This window comes from Meles meles, chromosome 19 (genome assembly GCF_922984935.1).
Source record: "Meles meles chromosome 19, mMelMel3.1 paternal haplotype, whole genome shotgun sequence".
Lineage (NCBI taxonomy): Eukaryota > Metazoa > Chordata > Mammalia > Carnivora > Mustelidae > Meles > Meles meles.
The window spans coordinates 58,126,112-58,147,254 of record NC_060084.1 but is presented as its reverse complement, the minus strand read 5'-3'; the positions used below and the strand labels follow the sequence as shown (position 1 = coordinate 58,147,254).

The window sequence follows — 21,143 nt, the reverse complement described above, 5'->3', positions numbered from 1 at the left end:
CTTGAGAAAGGCTTGTGCTGCTATATACTTCCCTCTTAGGACCATGTTTCCTGCATTCCAAAGATTTTAAACAGTTGTGTTTTCATTTTCATTTGTTTCCATGAATATTTTTTCTTCTTTAATTTCCTGATTGACCCATTCATTCTTTAGTAGGATGCTCTTTACCCTCCATGTAATTGAGTTCTTTCCAACTTTTCTTTTGTGATTGAGTTCCAATTTCAAAGCATTGTAGTCTGAAAATATGCAGGGAATGATCCCAGTCTTTTAGTACTAGTGGAGAGCTGATTTATGACCCAGGATGTAATCTATTCTGGAGAATATTCTATGTAGTACTGAAGAATGTGTATTCTGTTGCTTTGGGATGGAATGTTCTGAGTATATCTATAAAGTCCATCTGGTCCAGTGCATCATTCAAAGCCCTTGTTTCCTTGTTGATCTTCTGCTTAGGTGATCTGTCAATTGCAGTGAGTGGGATGTTAAAATCCCCTACTATTATTCTATTATTATCAATGTGTTTCTTTAATTTTGTTATTTATTATCTTACATAATTGGCTGCTCCCATGTTAGGGGTATAAATATTCACAGTTGTTAGGTCTTCTTGTCGAATAGACCTTAAATTATGATATAGTGTTCTTCCTCATCTCTTATTATAGTTTCTGGTTAAAATCTAATTTGTCTGATATAAGGATTGCCACCCCAGCTTTCTTTTGTTGTCCATTAGCATGGTAAATAGTTTTTCATCCCCTCCCTTTCAATATGGAGGGGTCTTTGGGTCTAAAATAAGTCTCTTGCAGACAGCATGCTGATGGGTCTTCTTTTTTTGTTGTTTTTTCCAGTCTGATACTCTGTGTCTTTTGATTGGAGTGTTGAGCCCATTTACATTCCTAGCAACTGTTGAACAATATTAATTCAGTGCCATTGTATTACCTGTAAAGTCACTGTTTCTGTATATTGTCTCTGTTCCTTTATGGTCTATGTTGCTTTTGGGCTCTCTTTTTGATTAAAGGATCCCTTTTAATGTTTTTTTGGGCTGGTTTGGTTATCACAAATTCTTGTATGTTCTGTTTGTCCTGGAAACTTTTCATCTCGCCTTCCATTTTGAATGACATCCTAGCTGGATAAGTATTCTTGGCTGTATATTTTTCTCATTTAGCACCCTAAATATATGGTGCCTATCCTTTCTGGCCTGCCAGGTCTCTGTGGATAGGTCTTCTGCCAATCTAATGTTTCTACCACTGTAGGATACAGACCTCTTATCCCTGAGCTGCTTTCAGGATTTTCTCTTTGTCTCTGACATTTGAGAGTTTCACTACTATATGTCATATTGACATATAATTCACAAAATATTGACCTATTTTTATTGATTTTTGAAGGAGGTCCTCTGAAAAATATGGACCATTTCATGAATTTGCATTTCATTCTTGCACAGGGGCTATGCTGATCTTCTCTGTATCATTCTAATTTTAGTATACGTGCTGCCAAAGTGAGCACTCACCTGTTAAGTTTTGAAAGTCGGCTAGTGTTAAGTCCTAAAATCCTCTGACTCTGTTTTTCTTTTTTTCATTTTTAAGATTATTTATTTATGAAAGAGAGAGAGAGAACATGAAATGGAGAAGGGGGAGGGAAGGGGGAGAAACAAGCTCCTCGCTGAGCAGGGATCCCGATGCAGGGCTTGATCCCAGGATCTAAGATCATGACCTGAGCTGAAGGCAGATGCTGAACCCACTGAGCCACCCAGGCACTCTTGTTTTTCTCTTTCAATATTTTATTGGTCATTCTGGATCTTTTGCCTCTCATATAAACTTTAGTGTTAGTTTCTTGATATCCACAAAGTCAATGAGGTATTTAAAATAATCACTAGACTCATCAGTTCCTTGGTTCCTCTAGGCCTGTGGAGGTGCAGCCTGGTCACGACATTCTGGCCTTCCTGGGCAAGGCAGGGCTCTGTCTCAGCCTTGGTTCAGTTAGAGCTTCCCTCTCTCACCTGAGGAGCCCTGGACAGACATGCTCACATAGGGTGGAGGGGGTCTAAGATGCAGTAGTGTTAACGTAAGGCAACTTAGAAATCTCTATCAAAATGACACTGAAAAAATTTAATTAAATTAAAGAAAAAGAAAGTAAAACACTCTATTTTTCAAAGTATTTTGGTTTCCTTTTTTTTTTTTTTAAGATTTTATTTATTTATTTATTTGACAGAGAGATCACAAGTAGGCAGAGAGGCAGGGGGAAGCAGGCTCTCCACTGAGCAAAGAGCCCAAAGTGGAGCTCCATCCCAGGATCCCGAGATCACGACCTGAGCCGAAGGCAGAGGCTTAACCCACTGAGCCACCCAGTCACTCCTCTAAGTATTTTGTAGATTTCCTAGGATTTTCTCCAGATACAATAAAATTGGAAAAAGAAAAAAAAAAAAGACAAGTGCAAGGGACACCTGGCTGGCTTAGTCGGTAGAGCACACAGCTCTTGTTCTCAGAATTGTAAGTTGGAACACCATGTTGGGTGTAGAGATTATGTAAAAATAAAACCTTAGTGCACCTGGGCGGCTCAGTTGATTAAGCATCCAACTCTTGATTTTGGCTCAGGTCATGATCTTGGGGTTGTGAGATCAAGCCCCACATGTTGGGCATGGAACCTGGTTGGGATTCTCTCTCTCTCTCCATTCTCTCTCTTCTCTTCTCTTAAAAATGAAATGAAATGACATGAAATAAAATAAAACTAAAAAAAGACGCATATGTGTTATGTCCGTTATTAAACAAAACGAGACTGAGACAAAGTGAAAGTTATCTAAAGCTTTATTTTATGATAAGTATTAGAAGTTAGACTGATCGGCCAGGGCCGTCTCCGAAGAGAGTGACCATCCCCAGTTTACAGGCTCAAGAATCAACTGGCTGGTCAGGGCCGCCTCCGAAGAGAGCGACCCCTCCCAGCCTCACAGACTAACTTTTATAGAGCAAAAGCCTGGCCACACATAGGTGGCCAATGAGATTGTAACATTGTATAGTCATGTTAGGTCACATGCAGGTGGCCAATTGAATTACAATTTATCCTATAGTAGCTGTTTGAACTAACCTATTACTCTGGTCAGAATTGGCGCTCAAGTTTGGCGCCCAAAAGGCGGAGTTTACATTCTTTGGTGGTTAGGGAGACAGTATGTGTACTTTTACTGATTGGATGTCTCCACCTGGCCTGACTCGTCCTTGTATTCTGGGCTCTGTTATCAGAAACTGGTCGACCATATTTTACTGGTTTCCCAGACTTGCTTCTAAGTAAGTTTCTCTGGGGGAGGGGGGAGCAGGGTCAGTTTAAGTTTTACTGCACAAACAACAAAATGGCTTTTAACCAAGATGGAGTCACTCTGGCTAAATAGGCCCTTACGATATGTGTTTTTCTTCAGCAATTCTGTGTCAGGGGATTTATCTCACCTGTAGATTTACATGCCAGCACAATTGTTGATGGTCAAGGGTATGCGCTCAGCACTGGTTGCAGTGAAAAAGACTGGACACAATTCAGCCCCCTGCAGTCAGGAACTGATTAAATAAGTGTGGTCACTGCCATAGAAGATCATCCAAACAGCTGTTCGAAAACTGAGGAAACTCTCCTTGTAGTGAGGTGGAAAGCTCTCCAAGGTATACAAGTAAGTAAAAAGAAACCAGGACATGGAACAGTGTGTAAAGTGTGCCACCTTTTGTCTAAAAATGGGAGGACATGCGAATACAAATATTCACACAGGCCTAAACTTACGTCTTACATTTATACAAATATATAGTTATGTCCAATAGTGAACTTATGTATTACAACAATGCATAATTACAGAATTATATATTTCCATTGCACATCATATTTCATATGTATATATTGTATTATATTTAATTTTATGTATTTATAAAAATATTAATTTATATCTTAAACGAGTCATTTATACCGGAGATATGTACACAGGCGTGAGAACATACAATAAATAAAATACATCGTGTGTGTACATTCTGAACGCGTGTGTGTATACTACTCACGGATATACGCAGATACGTGCATGAAGAACCTGTGGAAGGACACAAACTAATTGCGGTGGTTACCGTGTAGTTCATGGGCATAAAAAACTGGTGGTGGTGCCCACACGGCGGGAGGAAGACTTTTCATTGCATACTATTTATTTACTTAAAAACATGTAAACCGTGTATTAACTCTTCCAACAGCGAATAAGAGCATCTCAGGGAGGAAGGCCACGCTGGCGTCTGGGCCTTCTTCCCTCTCCGCTACTCCCGGTCCAGCCGCGGCCTCGAGCGCCCCCAGCGGCACCAGCGACGAGCGGCCTGGATTTCCACACGCCCGCTCCCGCAGCCCGGCAGAGCGCACGCACAGATGCGGCAGGACGCATGCGCCGCGGTTAGGGCGCGAAGTCCGAGCGCGAGCCGTTCAGTCAGGCAAGGCGCCCGGCGGGTGAGGTGAGCGCGCGCGCGCGTGGGTGTGGGGCCGAGCGCGTGAGTGGTGCGCGGGCATTCCGAGTCCGAACGTGGTCGGAGGAGACGCGAGGGCGAGGGGCAGGCACGCCTGAGGGCGCGAGAAGCCCAGGGCGGCGGCCTGGGCCTCCTTGAGGGGCGACGACGCCGCCGCGGCAGTGGAGGCTGGTGGTGGGGGTTGGGGGGCGCCTCCGCGCGAAGAGACGACGGGACGTAGTGGCCCTTGTAGGGAAGGGGCCCGCATCGGACGTGGGGTCTGTGGAGACCCGGGAGCTGAGGAACACCAGTGCGGGAGTGGCCTTCCCCGCTCTCGCCGCGCCCGTCTGCGCCTCAGTTCCTCGGCCTTCTCTGTCGGCTGTCCTCCCAGCCTTCGGGTCAACGTCTTGGCTGCTCCGCCGGCCTCGGCCCCGCCCAGACCCGTCTCCAGCCTAAACCCCATCCCTGCCGACCCTAGGCTCCAGCCCCAGGGCCCGCCTAAACCCCATCCCTGCCGACCCTAGGCTCCAGCCCCAGGGCCCGCGTCTCCTACTTCAGACCCACCGTTATCCGGGGTCCGCCTTGAGGTTTGGCCCCGGCCCCAGGCCACACCCCCCAAGGCCCCAGCTCCGACTTTCTTCTCTCCAGGCCGGCCCCTGGGCCCCGCCTCTGTCCCTCTGTGCTGCTCCCGGCTCTCCGCTCCTGGTCCTCCCAGCGTTCCGCCTGCGCTTTCAGTGTCTCTTCCCTGCCCCAGTCACGCCCCCCATTTCCCAGCCCGGCCCCTCCTGTCTGCTCGTCCTCGTCTTGCCCCATTTCCCCCTTGTCTTGCCCCATTTCCCCCTCCAGCTCGGCCGGCTCTGTGCGTTACCTTGTTCTGCTCCGTTTCCTCTTGCCTCGCCACCACTCTTCCACCTGTCCCCGTCAGTCCCTGCTTCCTCCTTCCACCGCAAACCCACCGACCCAGGACGAAGTGAAGTGTTTAGTTAAAGCAGTAATAAAATGTGATTGCATATTTAACTTACTTCTAAATGGATAGTGATACATTGCACGTTCAAATATTAAAATTCTACGAAGACCAAAGACTAGGTGTGGCATGGCTAGAATTTTTTTTTAATCAAGTAGGACAAGGAATATCCTTCCTTTATATACAGTCTTTACCAATCAGCAACAGAAACACCCTACCGGAAAGAAGGCAAGGATAGGTGTAATTTATAAAGGGCCAGTGCTTCAGAAGAAATACAATAAGCTTTATTGTTAATTTAAGGAAATGCAAAGTTAAAGAATAAAAATATCTTTTTCATCAGTTTAATTGGCAACAGATTTTGAGGAACGATAATATATATATATTTTTTAAAGATTGTATTTATTTATCTGACAGCAATCACAGGTAGGCAGAGAGGCAGCCAGAGAGAGAGGAAGGGAAGCAGGTTCCCTGCTGAGCAGAGAGCCCCATGCGGGGCTCGATCCCAGGACCCTGGGATCATGACCTGAGCCGAAGGCAGAGGCTTCAAACCATTGAGCCACCCAGGCGCCCTGAGGAACAATAATATTCTTGCTGGGCAGACTAGTTACATAATTTGCAGGGCCTAATGCAAAATGAAATATGAAGCCCTTCTTTAAAACATGAAAAAATCTCAAGATAGCAACAGCAGAGCTTTAGACTAAGCTTGAGGCCCTTCTGAGCATGGAGCCTTGTATGATTGCCCCGGCTGCATGCCCGTGAAGCTGGCCCTACTGACTTGCAAGGCGACTGTGCGATCTGTATTGAGGCTGGAAGAGGAAATTAGCGGAAGCCTTGTATGAATGTACTATTCTACCATGGTTCTTTCTCCTCTCACTTACTATTGTCTGATTCTTTTCAGTTAGAATGTTCTGGAGGATGTGTAGTGATAACTCACTCTTGTTTTCATTCCTATTTCTCTGATAACTAATGCAGTTGAGCCCCATTTCATGTCTATTGACCATTTAGCTCTGTTTTGTGCAATACCTGTTCAAATCTTTTAACTTTTTTGCTCTTATCTCCTTTTTTCTTACTGATTTGTATGAGTTCTTTAAATATTTTGCATATGAATGCAGTCCTTTGTAGGGTGTATGTGTTATAAAAGACCCTTTATTCTGTGTAATATAAAATCATTTTAACTCATTTTTTTGAGGTGAAATTCTTCTGTGGTTCATCAAATTAATTCAGTTCATTATGTTTGGAGTTCAAATCTCTTTTCCCTCCAATGCCATTTCTGAAATACTTCAAGCCTGTGCCTGTGCATTTTTCAGATCTGGGATGGGGCTGAAGTAGCATCTTATCTGGAGATGTGCAAATTTCTATGAGTGTGTATTTAGGCAGTTGTGTGAAATGAAGTAATTCCTTTTGCTCCATATCACCTCCACCCTATGGTCCAGGTCTAACTGTGCAGGCAGTTTGTAAGTCTCTCTACGTAATTTCTACAGGTCCTGGGTTTCCGTATCTTCTTTTCATACAATACAGCTCTGCTCATCATCCACAAAGTGTGTTCTGGAGCAGCCTACCTTTTCGAGTACCTCCGTCCTGAAGCTGTAAAGATGCTGCACATGACAGACGTTTTGGATATCTTGAAGAATCCCCAGCTCTTCTGTCTACATGATCAAGAAGAGAATCCAGAAACCATCCCCATAAGAAATCCAGGGATTCTGAAAGTTTCTCATCAGAAGTTTAGGGATTTTCAATATCTTTCAGTGACCGGGCCTCACCAAGCTGTGAGCCAAATCCAGGATCTCTGCTGGCAATGGCTGCAGCCGGAGACCCACACCAAGGAGCAGATGATGGAGCAGCTGGTGCTGGAGCAGTTTCTGAACACGCTACCAGAGGAAGTCCGGACCTGGGTGAGGTCCAAAAAGCCCAAGAACAGCAAGGAGGCAGGAAGCCTGGTGGCCAGTTTGATCCAAGCATGTGGGGAGAAAGGTGAGAAAGAAAGGAAGCAACTAGCCATTTCCATTTATTTATTGAACATCCTCTGTATGCCTGGCATGCAATAGGAGAGGAATAAAAATTTGTCAAGTGGAGAAATGAAAGAATGAATTTAAAAATTTTTTTAAAGATTTTATTTTATTTATTTGACAGGCAGAGATCACAAGTAGGCAGAGAGGCAGGAAGAGAGAGAGTAGGAAGCAGGCTCCCTGCTGAGGGGAGAGCACCATGCAGGGCTCAATCCCAGGATCCTGGGATCACGACATGAGCAGAAGCCAGAGGCTTTAACCCACTGAGCCACCCAGGTGCCCCAAGAATGAATTTTTTTAAAGAAAGATTTAATTTATTTGACAGAGAGAGACAGTGAGAGCAGGAACATAAGCAGGGGGAATGGGAGAGGGAAAGCAGGCTTCCTGCAAGGAACCTGACATAGGGCTCAATCCCAGGACCCTGGGATCATGACCTGAGCCAAAGGCAGATGCTTAACAACTGAGCCACCCAGATGTCTCAAGAATAATTTTATAATCCAGTCTAATCTGCCTCATATGAGATGGAAGAAATTTTGGGTTTGGCTTTTGCTTTTAATATTTACTATTTCTCTGAAAGTATCCTTTCTCTTCAGCTTTGTTCCTTCCTGCTCCCTTTCTTATCTCGCCTAAACTTTAGCATCAACACAAAAAACAATACACACAGGTCATAAAAACGAGGGTATAAAGTGTGGGAGATAAGAGGCCTGGAAGTTTAACCTTTACCAAAATTTGGTTTCTTGGAGACTCAAGTTATTAGATTAGAACTAAGGGTATTTTAATAAAGAAGAAAGCCTTTTACTCCTCGTAGTCCTTTGAATAGAAGTGATAATAAAAACAAAGCATTGTTTAGGGGTATTTTATATAGAGAGGCAGACGAGGGAACAAAAATATGAATATAAAACCACAGTTGCCTCTGGAGAGAAGGCTGAGGGTGGACAGAAAAAAGCACATAGGTAGATACAAGTTATTGAGAATGTTCTAGATTGGGGGTTGGGTAGTGAATTCATAGGCATTAATTATACTTAAACATGTAAATGAGTAAATTTAAAGTAAATAGGGTCATGCATGGTTAAGTACTGATATCATGAATCAAGGATTATGATTAATCCAAATATGTGACCTGCATTTCTTAAAAGGAATTTGAAAATGATAATAGTGAAAATGTTGAATACTTTTAAAAAATATTTTATTTATTAATTTGTTAGCACAAGCAGGGGGAACAGCAGGCAGAGGGAGAGGGAGAAGCAGGCTCCCTGCTGAGCGAGGAGCCCGATGCAGGACTCAATCCCAGGACTCTGGGATTGTGACCTGAGCTGAAGGCAGATGCTTAACTGCATGTTGACTACTTTCAGTGTGCTTCATTCTAGGTGTTTTATATTTACTAATTTATTTAGTTCTCTTAATAGCTCTTGAAATAGGTGTTACCCTTATTCTATAGATGAGACAGGCACATAGAGGTTGAGGAACAGTTGGTCAGGATTCAGAGCTGGGCAGGGGCTCCAGCATCTGTATGTTAATCACGGTGTTAAACTGTCTCAGGTGGGCATGGAGGGTATTGTGTTGTCCCATAGGTTAAAAGCTTGGCCAAAGGCCCAGAGCGATTGATGGAGCTGGAATTCGGGGGAAAGGAAAGAGAGCTCCCTAGAATATGAGAAAGAAACAATAGATGAATAAAGGGTGTACTTGGGAAAAGACTACAGGCGCGCGGGGGGTGGGGGGGGTGATTCAAGGTTCAGGTTTCCGTAGGGAATGCGGCAGCTGTCTTCTAGATCAGTGAATGAAAAAGATGTAGGAAAGGTTCTAGAGTTGACACTTTCTAAAATGCTTGTGCACTTTATATATGTAATGTTTAATCCTTACAAGATCCCTTAGAAGTTTGGTATTCTGAAAGAGAAGGAATTTCCCCCTTTTTTGGAAGGCAGTGGGGAGTCATTGGAAGGTTTAAAGTTGAGAAATACCCAGAGCTCTTCTTTGGAACTTGCTATACTGACAGGAGAAGAGATGTCTGTGGTCTTTCTCTTACAGGACATCAAGGACCGCTGCTGTCTTCCATGGCAGGAAGGGTGGTACGAGGTGGCAAGCCACTTTCTGTGTCTGTGGGCGCTGCCAGACTGGAATCAGTTCCATGGTCATTCCTTCTCTCTTCTAGGTTTCTCTCCTCAGGACTTTGTCCTCGCAGAAGAGAGGAACACCAAAGAACACCAAAAGGACACAGAGATATCTGACAGTCTCTCATCTGCCGGATCCCAGGTGAGTGAAACTTTCTTCTGATTTGGTTCTCCAATATGGGGATCTCACCTTCCTGATTTCTAGACCTTCCCTATAGAATTAAATCACATTCTCATTTCCTTTAAATCTTTACATAAATATCACCTGAGCCTTTCCCTGGTTATACTATTTAAATTTTTTTTCTGACTCAGGGTGCCTGGGTGGCTTACTCGGTTGAGCTACCTACCCACTCTTAGTTTCGACTCAGGTCGTGATCTCAGGGTCATGGGATTGAGCCCCATCTCAGGCTCCATGTTCTGTGCAAAGTCTGCTTGTCCCTCTCCCTCTGCTTCTCCCCTGGTTATGAATGCACTCTCTCTCTTCAAATAAATGAATAAAATCTTAAAAACATTTTTTTTCTGAGTCCTTATATCCCCTTTCCCTGCTTTATTTTCCTCTGTTGGACTTATCACCATCCCACATACTACCCTTTTAACATTTTCCTGCTTTTTCTATCTCTTGAATTAATTTTTTTTTTTAGTATTCCATTTTATGCCCAGTGTTGACTCATTCAGAACAACTCTTATGTGTTTTGCACTGTTACGCTCCTTTTTACATGTGAAATAAATGGCAGCTCTTACAGGGACATGATACTATTCTGAGGTTTTATTTTTTTTCACAAATGTTCTCCTTAATGTTCTTGTTAAATCATTTCTTTAAAGATTTATTTATTTACTTTGGGTGGGGAAGGGCAGAGAGAGAGAGGGAGAGAATCTTGAGCAGACTCCATGCTGAGCATGGAGCCTGATTTCTGATTTTAAAACTCCAGTTAATAATATTAAGTCTATAAATTTTTTTGGTGTTGGCAGTTAATGTGAATTTTAAATAATAAAAAACCCATAAGAGCCACATGAACCCCTCTGTAGGAGCTTGGCAGCCAGTGTATGACTTCTAGTTTAAATCAGTTGTTCATAGATCTGCATAATGTTTTCCTGAAAACACAAAAGATGTATATTAATAAATCGTGTATCATATTCTTTTGTAGTCTTCTAACATCTCCTTTTAAAATTCAACCTTAGGGATACCTGGGTGGCCCAGTTGGTTGAATGTCTGGCTCTTGGTTTCGGCTCGGGTCGTGATCTGGGGTTTGTGGGACTGAGTCCTGTGTTAGGCTCTGCACTCAGTGTAGAGTCCGCTTAGGCTTCTCTCTGCCTCTACCCACCAGGTGCATGTGCATGTACATGCCTGTGTACACTCTGTCTCTCAGATAAATAAATAAGTCTTTAATTAATTAGTTGATTGATTCAACCTTAGGTTATCAAGATTGTTGTAACTGTAGTTAATTGGTTTGTGTTGCTGGAATATTCCATTTTGTCGCTATACTGTAATATGCTTCTCTCTTCTACTCTAAACAGACATTTGGATTGTTTATAGGTTTTGGGTGTTAGAAACAGCAGTGTTAAGAATATAAATGTCAGGGGGCCCCTGGGTGGCCTAGTTGGTTAATCGTAAGACTCTTGATTTCAGCTCAGGTCATGATCTTGGGAGTCATGAGATCAAGGCCTGTGTCAGCCTCCACGAGATTCTCTTTCTCACTCTGTCTCTCTGCCCCTCTCCCTGCCTCACGCATTTGTGTGTGCTTTTTTTCTGTCTCTTGATGGCCAAGATATATCTATCTATCTATCTATCTATCTATCTATCTAGATAGATAGATATATATATCCATATCCCCAAGTACACATGACAACTATAATTTCTGGGTCCAAAGTGGCGTATCAATTTACATTTCCCCTAGCATCTAATAAAAGGTCTCATGGGTCCACATTCTAGACAACGTTTGGTATTGCCAGACTTACTACTTTTTGTCAGTTGAATGAGTATAAATGGTACTTTGTCATTTTGATTTGCATTTCTCTGTTTATTAATAAGATTGAAAATCTCTTTATGAACTTTTTGGGTTTTACAGATGAGTCACTGAGGCTTAACCTACCCACATTCACAAAGATTGTAAGAACCAGAGCTAGGACTTAAAACCTAACTCTTGATTCCTGGTACATTCATTATTTCTTTATAAAGTGACTTAAAAGGATCTTTATTTTTTTATTTTTTTATTTCTTTAAAGATTTTATTTATTTATTTGACAGAGAGAGATCACAAGGAAATAGAGAGTCAGGCAGAGAGAGAGGGAAGCAGGCTCCCTGCTGAGCGGAGAGCCCGATGCGGGACTCGATCCCAGAACCCTGAGATCAGGACCTGAGCCGAAGGCAGCAGCTTAACCCACTGAGCCACCCAGGCGTAAAAGGATCTTTAAAAAAAAGATTTTATTTATTTATTTGACACAGAGAGAGAGATCACAAGTAGGCAGAGAGGCAGGCGGGCGGGGGGGCGTTTGCAGGCTCCCTGCTGACCAAAGAGCCCAATGGAGCGCTCGATCCCAAGACCCTGAGATTATGACCTGAGCCAAAGGCAGAGGCTTAACCCACTGAGCCACCCAGGTGCCCCTAAAAGGATCTTTTTAAAAAAAGGCTTTATTTATCTGTTAGAGAGAGAGAACGTGAGTGCACAAGCAAGGGGAGCAGCAGGGAGAGAGGGAAGCAGACTGCCTGCTGAGCAAGGGCCCAGTGCAGGTCTTGATCCTAGGACTCTGGAATCACAACCTGAGCCAAAGGCGGACACTTAACTAAATGAGCCACCCAGGGATCCCTTAAAAGGATCTTTGCCTCCCATCCAAATTTGTAGTAATTAACAGCAAGAACTATCTCAGAAATATTCCCCCTTCTTTCATACTACAAGACAAAGAAAGGTACATTACTAGGTCCCTGTATCCTCTGGATTAGACCACGTGTATTAGAAGCTTTCTGCCAGGGGAACCTGGGTGGCTTAGTCAGTCAAGCGTCTGCCTTCTGCTCAGGTCATGATACCAGGGTCCTAGGATCAAGCCCCACATCCGGCTCCCTGCTGAGCAGGGATGCAGGGAGCCCTGCATCGAGCCCTGCTTTTCCTTCTTCCCAGTTGTGCTTTCTCATTCTCTCTCTCTCTCAAATAAATAAAATCTTTGCGGGGGTGAAGAAGCTCTTTGTCAGTATGAATGCTTTATGTTCAGTCCTCTCTCATCAGGCTCCTTCCCCCTCCTTGGGATAATTTCTGGATTTGACAATTTGGAGGTGTTTCTGGTATTTTAGGAGTTGGTGACTTTCCAGGATGTGCTTGTGGACTTCAGTCCAGAGGAATTAACCTACCTTAGTGCTGCTCAGAGGAACCTCTACCGGGAGGTGATGCTGGAGAATTACAGGAACATGGTGTCCTTAGGTAAGGCTACCTTCTCCCTGGAACTTGGCTTCTGCCCGCTAGGGCAGTGGTTCTCAACTCTTCTGTGTCCTTAACCTCAGGAACATCAGGAATAGTGTTCACCATGTCAGTGAATCTCAACTCAGTTCAAAGACAGTTTTAATATCAAGTTCCCTGTTACTCATCATAGGGCTAACACTGAGTACTTACAAGTGTCAGACATTCATCTAAGCACTGTACATGTCTTAATTCCTTTAATTCTTACACTGGTCCTGTGAGGGAGAAGTGTATTTCCTGTTATTATCTTTATTATTGCCATTTTATAGATGAGGAAGCAGAGTCATGGGAAAGTTAAATTATCTAAAGCCACATGGCTACAAAGTGGCAAGTTGAGATTGGACCCTTAGTTTTTCAGCTCCAGAGTGTGCTCCCTTAAATTAATTGGTTGTCCTGCCAGATGGGGGTGGGCTTCATCAGGTCTTGGCACAGTAGAAGGCTCCCAGTGATGTTTTTTGAATGTGTGAAGGAATTGATGAAAATTTCAGGAGCTCCAAAAGCTTCTACTAGACTTAAAGTTTAAGAGTCAGAGACTGCCGGTCTCTCTTTACATTCAGAGGCAAGTAAATAATATTAACTCCCCACAAGCTAAACGTTTTTAGTACCAGGATCTTTAGTGCCAGGATCTTCATTTCAGTGGCTTTTTGGGGAGCCCAAGTTCTCCTGAAACACACAGTCAAACCAAACACCATTCCAAAGGCAGTAAGCTGGTGCTCTTGTCCTTGTGAAGTCACAGACATGTGTGGGGAGATGGAAATGCCTTACCTCAAACCAGGCACAAGAGTGTAAATTTGAGGGGTGCCTGGGTGGTACAGTTGGTTAAGGGTCCGACTCTTCGTTTTGGCTCAGGTCATGATCTCAGGGTTCTGGGATCAAGTCCCACATTGGGCTCTGTGCTCAGCAGAGTTTGCTTGATATTCTCTCTGCTTCCTCTGCCCCTTCCACTCATGCATGTGCCCTCCCTCCCTCTCTTTCTCTCTCTCTCAAATAAATAAATATTAAAAAGAAGAGTGTGTGATTTGAACTGTGACTTCTGTTGTTCACAAAGAAGGCCAAAGGAATGCCTTTCCCAATATAACTCTTCTCTCACTTACCACATTTGTGACTTAAAATAGAGGGAATAAGTCAGTTTTACCCTTTTAGTCCTCATGCAGTCACCTGAAGCCATTTTGTCTTCTTGAGAGGTCTTGGCTTCTTGTATCACTGCAGGCTTTGGGTTAGCAGAGATTTTGCATATGTAAAATGATTTTACATTTCACAGTGTCACCAGGGACATTGTCTTCCCAAGTGTGGAATGAGTACAGTGGATTGTAGAGAAGGTTATTTTAGGTAATACTTCTTGTTGGCCTTCCATTTTAGTAAAGAGAGAGCAGACCTCAGCCCCTGAGCCTTAGCCAGGCAACCAAAACTAGGCAGCACTCAGTAATATTAATTTCGGTTGGATCTGTTGCTGTATTATCTTCAGGGTTTTTTTTTTTTCTTTTTTTCAAATGACTGTGGTTTCTGTTTTTAAGGTTCATATAAAGCTTCCATTTAAATATGTATATTCAAGTTAAAAAGAGATTATCTAAGGAAGAATATTAAAGGCTAAATGTTACTATAAGTGGCACATAGATAGGGCCAGGATGTGAAAGTCATCAATAAATTTATCAGTGAAATTGTCAGTATGGCAGGTTCTGGAATAGGCATTGGTGTTACGCTGTTGATGAGGATTCCTGTTTTCATGGATGTTACTAGTTTTAATGGGGTGAGACAGACAATAAATAAGGAAATAATGAGGTAGTGTCTTAGTTCGTTTCGTCTGTTATAACAATATTCCAGAATGGGTAGTTTCTAAACAACAACCATTTATTTCTCATAGTTCTAGAGTCTGGAAGTCGAAGATCAGGGTTCCAGCACAGTCAGATGAGGCCTGTCTTCTAGGCTTCCTGTTCTCTCCTCACTGGGTGGGAAGGGCTACTATTCTTTCTGAAGCCTTTTTTAAATAAGGGCATTAATCCCATCAATGAGGGCTCTGTCCTCATGACCTAAGCACCTTTTAAAAAGGCCCACCTTCTTTGTATACGGTGTAAGAGAATGGTCGAGTTTCATTCTTCTACATATCGCTGTCCAAGTGTCCCAGCACCATTTATTGAAGAGACTGTCTTTTTCCCACTGTATATTTTTTCCTGTTTTGTTGAAGATTATTTCACCATAGAGTTGAGGGTCCATATCTGGGCTCTCCACTCTGTTCCACTGGTCTATGTGTCTGTTTTTATGCCAGTACCACGCTGTCTTGGTGATCACAGCTTTGTAGTAAAGCTTGATATTGGGTAACGTGATGCCGCCAGTTTTGTTTTTGTTTTTCAACATTTCCTTAGCAATTCGGGGTCTCTTCTGATTCCATACAAATTTTAGGATTATTTGCTCCAGCTCTTTGAAAAATACCAGTGGAATTTTGATCGGAATGGCATTAAAAGTATAGATTGCTCTAGGCAGTATAGACATTTTAACAATGTTTATTCTTCCAATCCAAGAGCATGGAACGGTCTTCCATATTTTTGTGTCTTCTTCAATTTCTTTCATGAGTGTTCTGTAGTTCCTTGAGTACAGGTCCTTTACCTCTTTGGTTAGGTTTATTCCCAGGTATCTTATGGTTCTTGGTGCTATAGTAAATGGAATCGATTCACAAAGATAAACTCGAAATGGATAAAAGACCTCAACGTGAGATAGGAATCTATCAGAATCCTAGAGGAGAACATAGGCAGTAACCTCTTCAATATCAGCCACGGCAACTTCTTTCAAGATATGTCTCCAAAGGCCAAGGAAACAAAAGCGAAAATGAACTTTTGGGACTTCATCAAGATCAAAAGCTTCTGCACAGCAAAGGAAACAGTCAACAAAACAAAAAGGCTACCCACGGAATGGGAGAAGATATTTGCAAATGACAGTACAGACAAAAGGTTGATATCCAGGATCTACAAAGAACTTCTCAAACTCAACACACACAAAACAGATAATCATATCAAAAAATGGGCAGGAAATATGAACAGACACTTCTCCAACGAAGACATACAAATGGCTATCAGACACATGAAAAAATGCTCATCATCACTAGCCATCAGGGAGATTCAAATTAAAACCACATTGAGATACCACCTGACACCAGTTAGAATGGCCAAAATTAGCAAGACAGGAAACAAAGTGTGTTGGAGAGGATGTGGAGAAAGGGGAACCCTCTTACACTGTTGGTGGGAATGCAAGTTAGTGCAGCCACTCTGGAGAACAGTGTGGAGATTCCTCAAGAAATTAAGAATAGACCTTCCCTATGACCCTGCAATCGCCCTGCTGGGTATTTACCCCAAAGATACAGATGTAGTGAAAAGAAGGGCCATCTGTACCCCAATGTTTATTGCAGCAATGGCTACGGTCGCCAAACTGTGGAAAGAACCAAGATGCCCTTCAACGGATGAACGGATAAGGAAGATGTGGTACATATACACAACGGAGTATTATGCCTCCATCAGAAAGGATGAATACCCAACTTTTGTAGCAACATGGACGGGACTGGAAGAAATTATGCTGAGCGAAATAAGTGAAGCAGAGAGAGTCAAGTATCATATGGTCTCACTTATTTGTGGAGCATAACAAATAACATGGAGGACATGGGGAGATGGAGAGGAGAGGGAGTTGAGGGAAACTGGAAGGGGAGATGAACCATGAGAGACTATGGACTCTGAAAAACAACCAGAGGGTTTTGAAGGGGCAGGGGGGTGGGAGGTTGAGGAACCAGGTGGTGGGTAATAGGGAGGGCACATACTGCATGGAGCACTGGGTGTGATGCCAAAACAATGAACACTGTTATGCCGTAAATAAACAAATAAAAAAATAAAATAAACAACAACAAAAGGCCCGCCTTCTAATAACACCACAGTGGGCATTAGGACTTCAACATAGGAATTTTGGGGGTATGTAAACATTTAGAGCACAGCAGGTGGCCTGCAAATGACTGAAGTTTGGGAAACAGGACTGGAGGAGGGAGAAGGAGCATTTTAAGACAAAGGGAATGAAGGTATCAGGAGGAAAAGAACTTTTTTTTTAAAGATTTTATTTATTTATTTTAGAGAGAGTGCAAAAGCGGGATGATCAGAGGGAGAAGGAGAAGCAGACTCCCTGCTGAGCAGGAAGCCTGATGTGGGGCTTGATCCCAGGACTCTAGCTTATGACCTGAGCTGAAGGCAGATGCTTAACTGCCTGAGCCACCCAGGTGCCCCAGGAAAAGAACTTTTTGAGCAGCTGTGACATCAGGTCCCCCAGACTGAAGTAGAGAGCCCAGCACACTGTCCTCAAGCCCCCTTTTCAGTATTTATTCCTGAACAGAGTTTTTTGGCCTTGGCACAGTTGATGTTTGCCCAGATCATTCCTTGCTGTAGAAGAATGTCCGGGCATTGCAGGGTGTTTGGTGACCTTGCCTCTATGTACTGGATATCAATAGCCTTCCTTCCTGTGTCTGAACTTGTAACAACCAAAAATGTCTCCATTTGGGCCAAAATCATTAGAAACAGTCTTCACTTTTCTTTTGTGTGAATTTGCATCTTCCTTATTATCTCTGAGTCTTTGGTGCCTAGGTTGGAAGTTGCTGCGGGTGCAAGGCAGAACCCCCTAGTTACGAGTCTCCTTCTTCGACAGGGTACCAGTTCTCTAAACCCGACATTATCTCACAGCTGGAAGAGGAGGAGTCACGTCTGAGGGAAGTAGACAGCAATACAGAGCTATGTCAAGGTGAGTAACAAGGGGGAAGCCCATGGATACTGGAATTGTAGGAAGATAACCTCCCCACACACAATCAGCCGGGATGGTGGCTGGGAGCTGTTGGTCCAAGAGCATCCCTCAGAGTCCTCGCAGGCCAGGGAGAGAGAGGTGGTAGGTGCTGGTAGGCGCGCTCACCTCAGGGCTCACAAGGCTTCACCACCTAGTGTGCACTTAGTTCCTCTTTCGTCTGCTCTTTCCTGTTGGAGTGACTCTCTTGCCTCGTGCCAGGGAGGCCTGTTTCCCTTTCCTCTAGTGTTCCAACCTCTGTACTTGTCCGTGCCTTTCCCTTTGCAGCTAGAAAGCCTCGGTCTTTCCTCTTTAACTGAGACAAGAAAAATCCTTGGCACAATACCACTTTTCTTTCCACTTGCCTACATTTTCCCTCATGGCAGTTCTTCAGACTTGTTGGCACCCAAAGGCTCCCTTTCCCTTCCCTCTTTAACCCCCATAATCTGGATTCATCCCCCTATCTCTGCCAACACACACACAGGGTCTCACTGTATCTCTCTCCATATTTCCCTCTCCCTCTCTCACACTCTGTTCTACAGCCCCCTAAAAGTCCCTACCAACATCCTCATGGCTCAAGGACAAGAACATTTTAGACTTAAATTCTCCAAACTCTGGCTACAATACGATAACATTTGCCATCTTTATGACATCCTCTCCTTCTCTGCTTTGGGTCACTATGCGTACCAGCCAGGATTATCGTTGTCCTTCAGCTCCTGTTAACAGAAAACCACACCCAAACTGTATAAGACGTAGGGGGATTATATTAGCTTATAATGCTGCTCACCTGCACTTCAGGGATGACTGGATTTAGGGGCTCGTGATGTTATCAAGGGCCTACTTTCTTTTTTTTTTTTTTTTTTTTTTTTCAAATAAAGCCGAGGTGTCCTTTCTTGTTCCAGGGGGTAGAGTGGGGTGGACGAGGGAGCGGGAGGGCGCAGGTGAGTAGGCGAGTCCAAGAAGTATTCTCAAGAGCAAGGGCACTTCTTCTTAGAAGCCCTTGACACCCCTCTTTTCATTTTTCAGTTTTCCATTTGGGTCATATCCCATTCCTGAACCAGTAGCTGTGGCCAGTCTAGTGCTAATCAGTACAGCTTTCCCTGCCTTCTCCTGTGTCGACAAAGAAGTAGATGTCCAAGCAAAATTCAAGGACCTGCCAAGGGGACCCTAATTGCCTCAGCATTGTCTTCAATACCGTCTTTACATTGACTCTTTGACTCTTTCAGTCATTCCACAGATATTTATTGAGCCTTTATGGTGGCTCAGACCTGTTCTAGGTTCTGTGGCTACAGTAATGAACAAGTCAGACATACACAGACAAATAATAGAGTGTGAGTGTAAAGCAGACAGCGACAAATGGGAGGCCCCTTAAGATAGATAGTCAGATGGAGGAGGAACCACATAGAAATCTTGAGGAAGAGTGTTGCAGGCAGGGGGAATAGCAAATACAGAGGATGCAAGTTTGGAATGAGCTTGGGTGTTCCAGAAAAAGGAAGAAAAGCAATATGGTCTGAGAAAGTGGTGGGGGATAGGAGATGATGTTGAGAAGATGGACATAGGCCAGCTCACGTAAGAGTATGTTAAAGAATGTGGATTCATTACAAGTGAGATGTGAAAAAGGCATTAGAAGGTGTTGAGCCAGGGAATGAGGTAATATTATTGACTCCTTAGAACTGTGCTGTGTGATATGGCAGCTACTAGGCATACAGAGTTGAATTTATATTAATTAAAATTGCATAAATTTAAACTCCGTCACACCAGTCACATTTCAAGTGCTCATTACCTACATGTGGCCAGTGGCTATGTATCAGACAGCAAAAATACACATCATTACCTCATTGTGGGGCGTTCTACTGGGCAGCATGTTCTAGAAAGATCCCTCTGGCTGTTCAGTGGAAAGTGGGCGTTAGGAAGACCAGCAGAGAAACCAGTTGGGAACCTGCTAGTGCAGGCTAAAGCTGAAGGAGGCTGGTGCTGTGGTTGTGGAGTGCAGCTTGGAGGTAGTCTCGGTGAGGAGAATGGGCAGAACAGCTGTCTCTTAGTCTGCCATGCTTGAGTCTTGTCTCCAAGGACCATTTCCTAAAAGATCTATTCCATTGTGATGGTCCAGTTATCCCTTTCCTGATGAGTTCCTAGTCTGTATTCTGGCTCTGTTGTTTCGTCTGTACTTTGCTCACCCAGCCAGCTATCTGCCCAGACGTGACTATTGTGTTCATTCTTGTCTCTTGTCAGTTTCTTTCCCAGAGTTGCCTTTGTAAAGCACAAACTTTGGACTAGTACCACTCTCCAAAGAAAATTCAAACTTTTAGCAAAACATTTAAATCTCTCTCAATCTGCATAATATCCATACTATTATTTTTGGTCCCTTTCTTATGTTTCTACTATAATGATGTGTCTCTGTGAGGAAAGAATAGAGGAACTTCTAAATTTCTTTTAGATGGGGAGGAAAGACCTGAAACCAAAGATCTAACTCCAGAGCAAAGTCTACATATGGAAAAGTCATCCTCGGGGGCAGGAATGGAGGATCGGATGGGAGGAAACTTCTGCAGTGTCTCTGTAGGAGAGCCTTCTCCTGATGACCCAGCAGAATCATACAAGTTCAACCAGACGAAACCTTTGAGTCCTGTAACAATGGGTGAGCCCAAGTCCCCTGCTCAAGAAAGAAGCCATGACAGTGATGATTCTGAGAGCAGCTCAGATCTTACTAAACAATCAGAAGGCCCTCCAGGAAAGGATCCCCGGGAATGTGCTACTCCTGGAGTTTGCACCGGTTCCCAGCCAGTGGATGACGAGCCTTTCCTCCAAGAGAACAGATGTGGATTTTGTGAAAGAACTTTTCTTACCCAGACAGCTTGTGAGAGACATGAGCAGATCCATACTGGGAAGAAACCCTTTGAATGTAAACGATGTGGAGAAGCCTTCTACCTCATGCCACACCTCACAAGACATGAGAGGATTCATTCCAGCGAGAAGTCTTCTGGATGCGATGAAGGTGGAAAGCCCTTCATCCAGCCCGCAAGTATCTGTGGCCGTGTAAGAATTCATAGCCAGGAAGACTACTATGAATGTTTCCAGTGTGGCAGAGCCTTTATTCAGGATGTGCATCTTTTTCAACATCTCAAAGCCCACGAGGCAGCAAAAGCCCTTCCACCTGGGTTGCCCCGCATTAAGACGTATTTAATTCGCTATCAAAGGAAACATGACTATGTTGGAGAGAGAGCCTGCCAGTGTTGTGACTGTGGCAAAGCCTTCAGTCGGAGTTCACATCTCATTCAACACTATCGAATTCATGCTCAAGAGAGGCCTTACCAGTGTCAGCTGTGCGGGAAGTGTTTCAGCCGACCTTCGTACCTCACTCAACATTATCAACTGCATTCTCAAAAGGAAACCTGA

General features: G+C 43.7%; 1 protein-coding gene and 1 non-coding gene across 2 annotated transcripts; one reads left to right on the top strand and one right to left on the bottom strand.

Moving 5' to 3' along the window:
* Positions 1-1,384: 1,384 nt before the first annotated feature.
* Positions 1,385-1,491, bottom strand: LOC123931918. The gene has a single exon (XR_006816340.1). It is a non-coding gene; the product is annotated as a U6 spliceosomal RNA (small nuclear RNA).
* A 5,495-nt stretch (positions 1,492-6,986) lies between these two features.
* Positions 6,987-21,143, top strand: ZIM2 (zinc finger imprinted 2). Its single transcript, XM_045986829.1, has 5 exons — positions 6,987-7,365; positions 9,550-9,650; positions 12,791-12,917; positions 17,622-17,714; positions 20,188-21,143. Exons 1-5 carry the CDS (start codon positions 6,987-6,989, stop codon positions 21,141-21,143), a joined length of 1,656 nt encoding a protein of 551 aa, XP_045842785.1.

Coding starts and splice junctions, on each gene's coding strand:
- ZIM2 (XM_045986829.1), top strand. CDS start 6,987: ATGCTGCACATGACAGACGTTTTGGATATCTTGAAGAATCCCCAGCTC. Junction 7,366..9,549: donor CCAAGCATGTGGGGAGAAAG/GTGAGAAAGAAA, acceptor TCTCTCTTCTAG/GTTTCTCTCCTCAGGACTTT. Junction 17,715..20,187: donor CAATACAGAGCTATGTCAAG/GTGAGTAACAAG, acceptor AATTTCTTTTAG/ATGGGGAGGAAAGACCTGAA.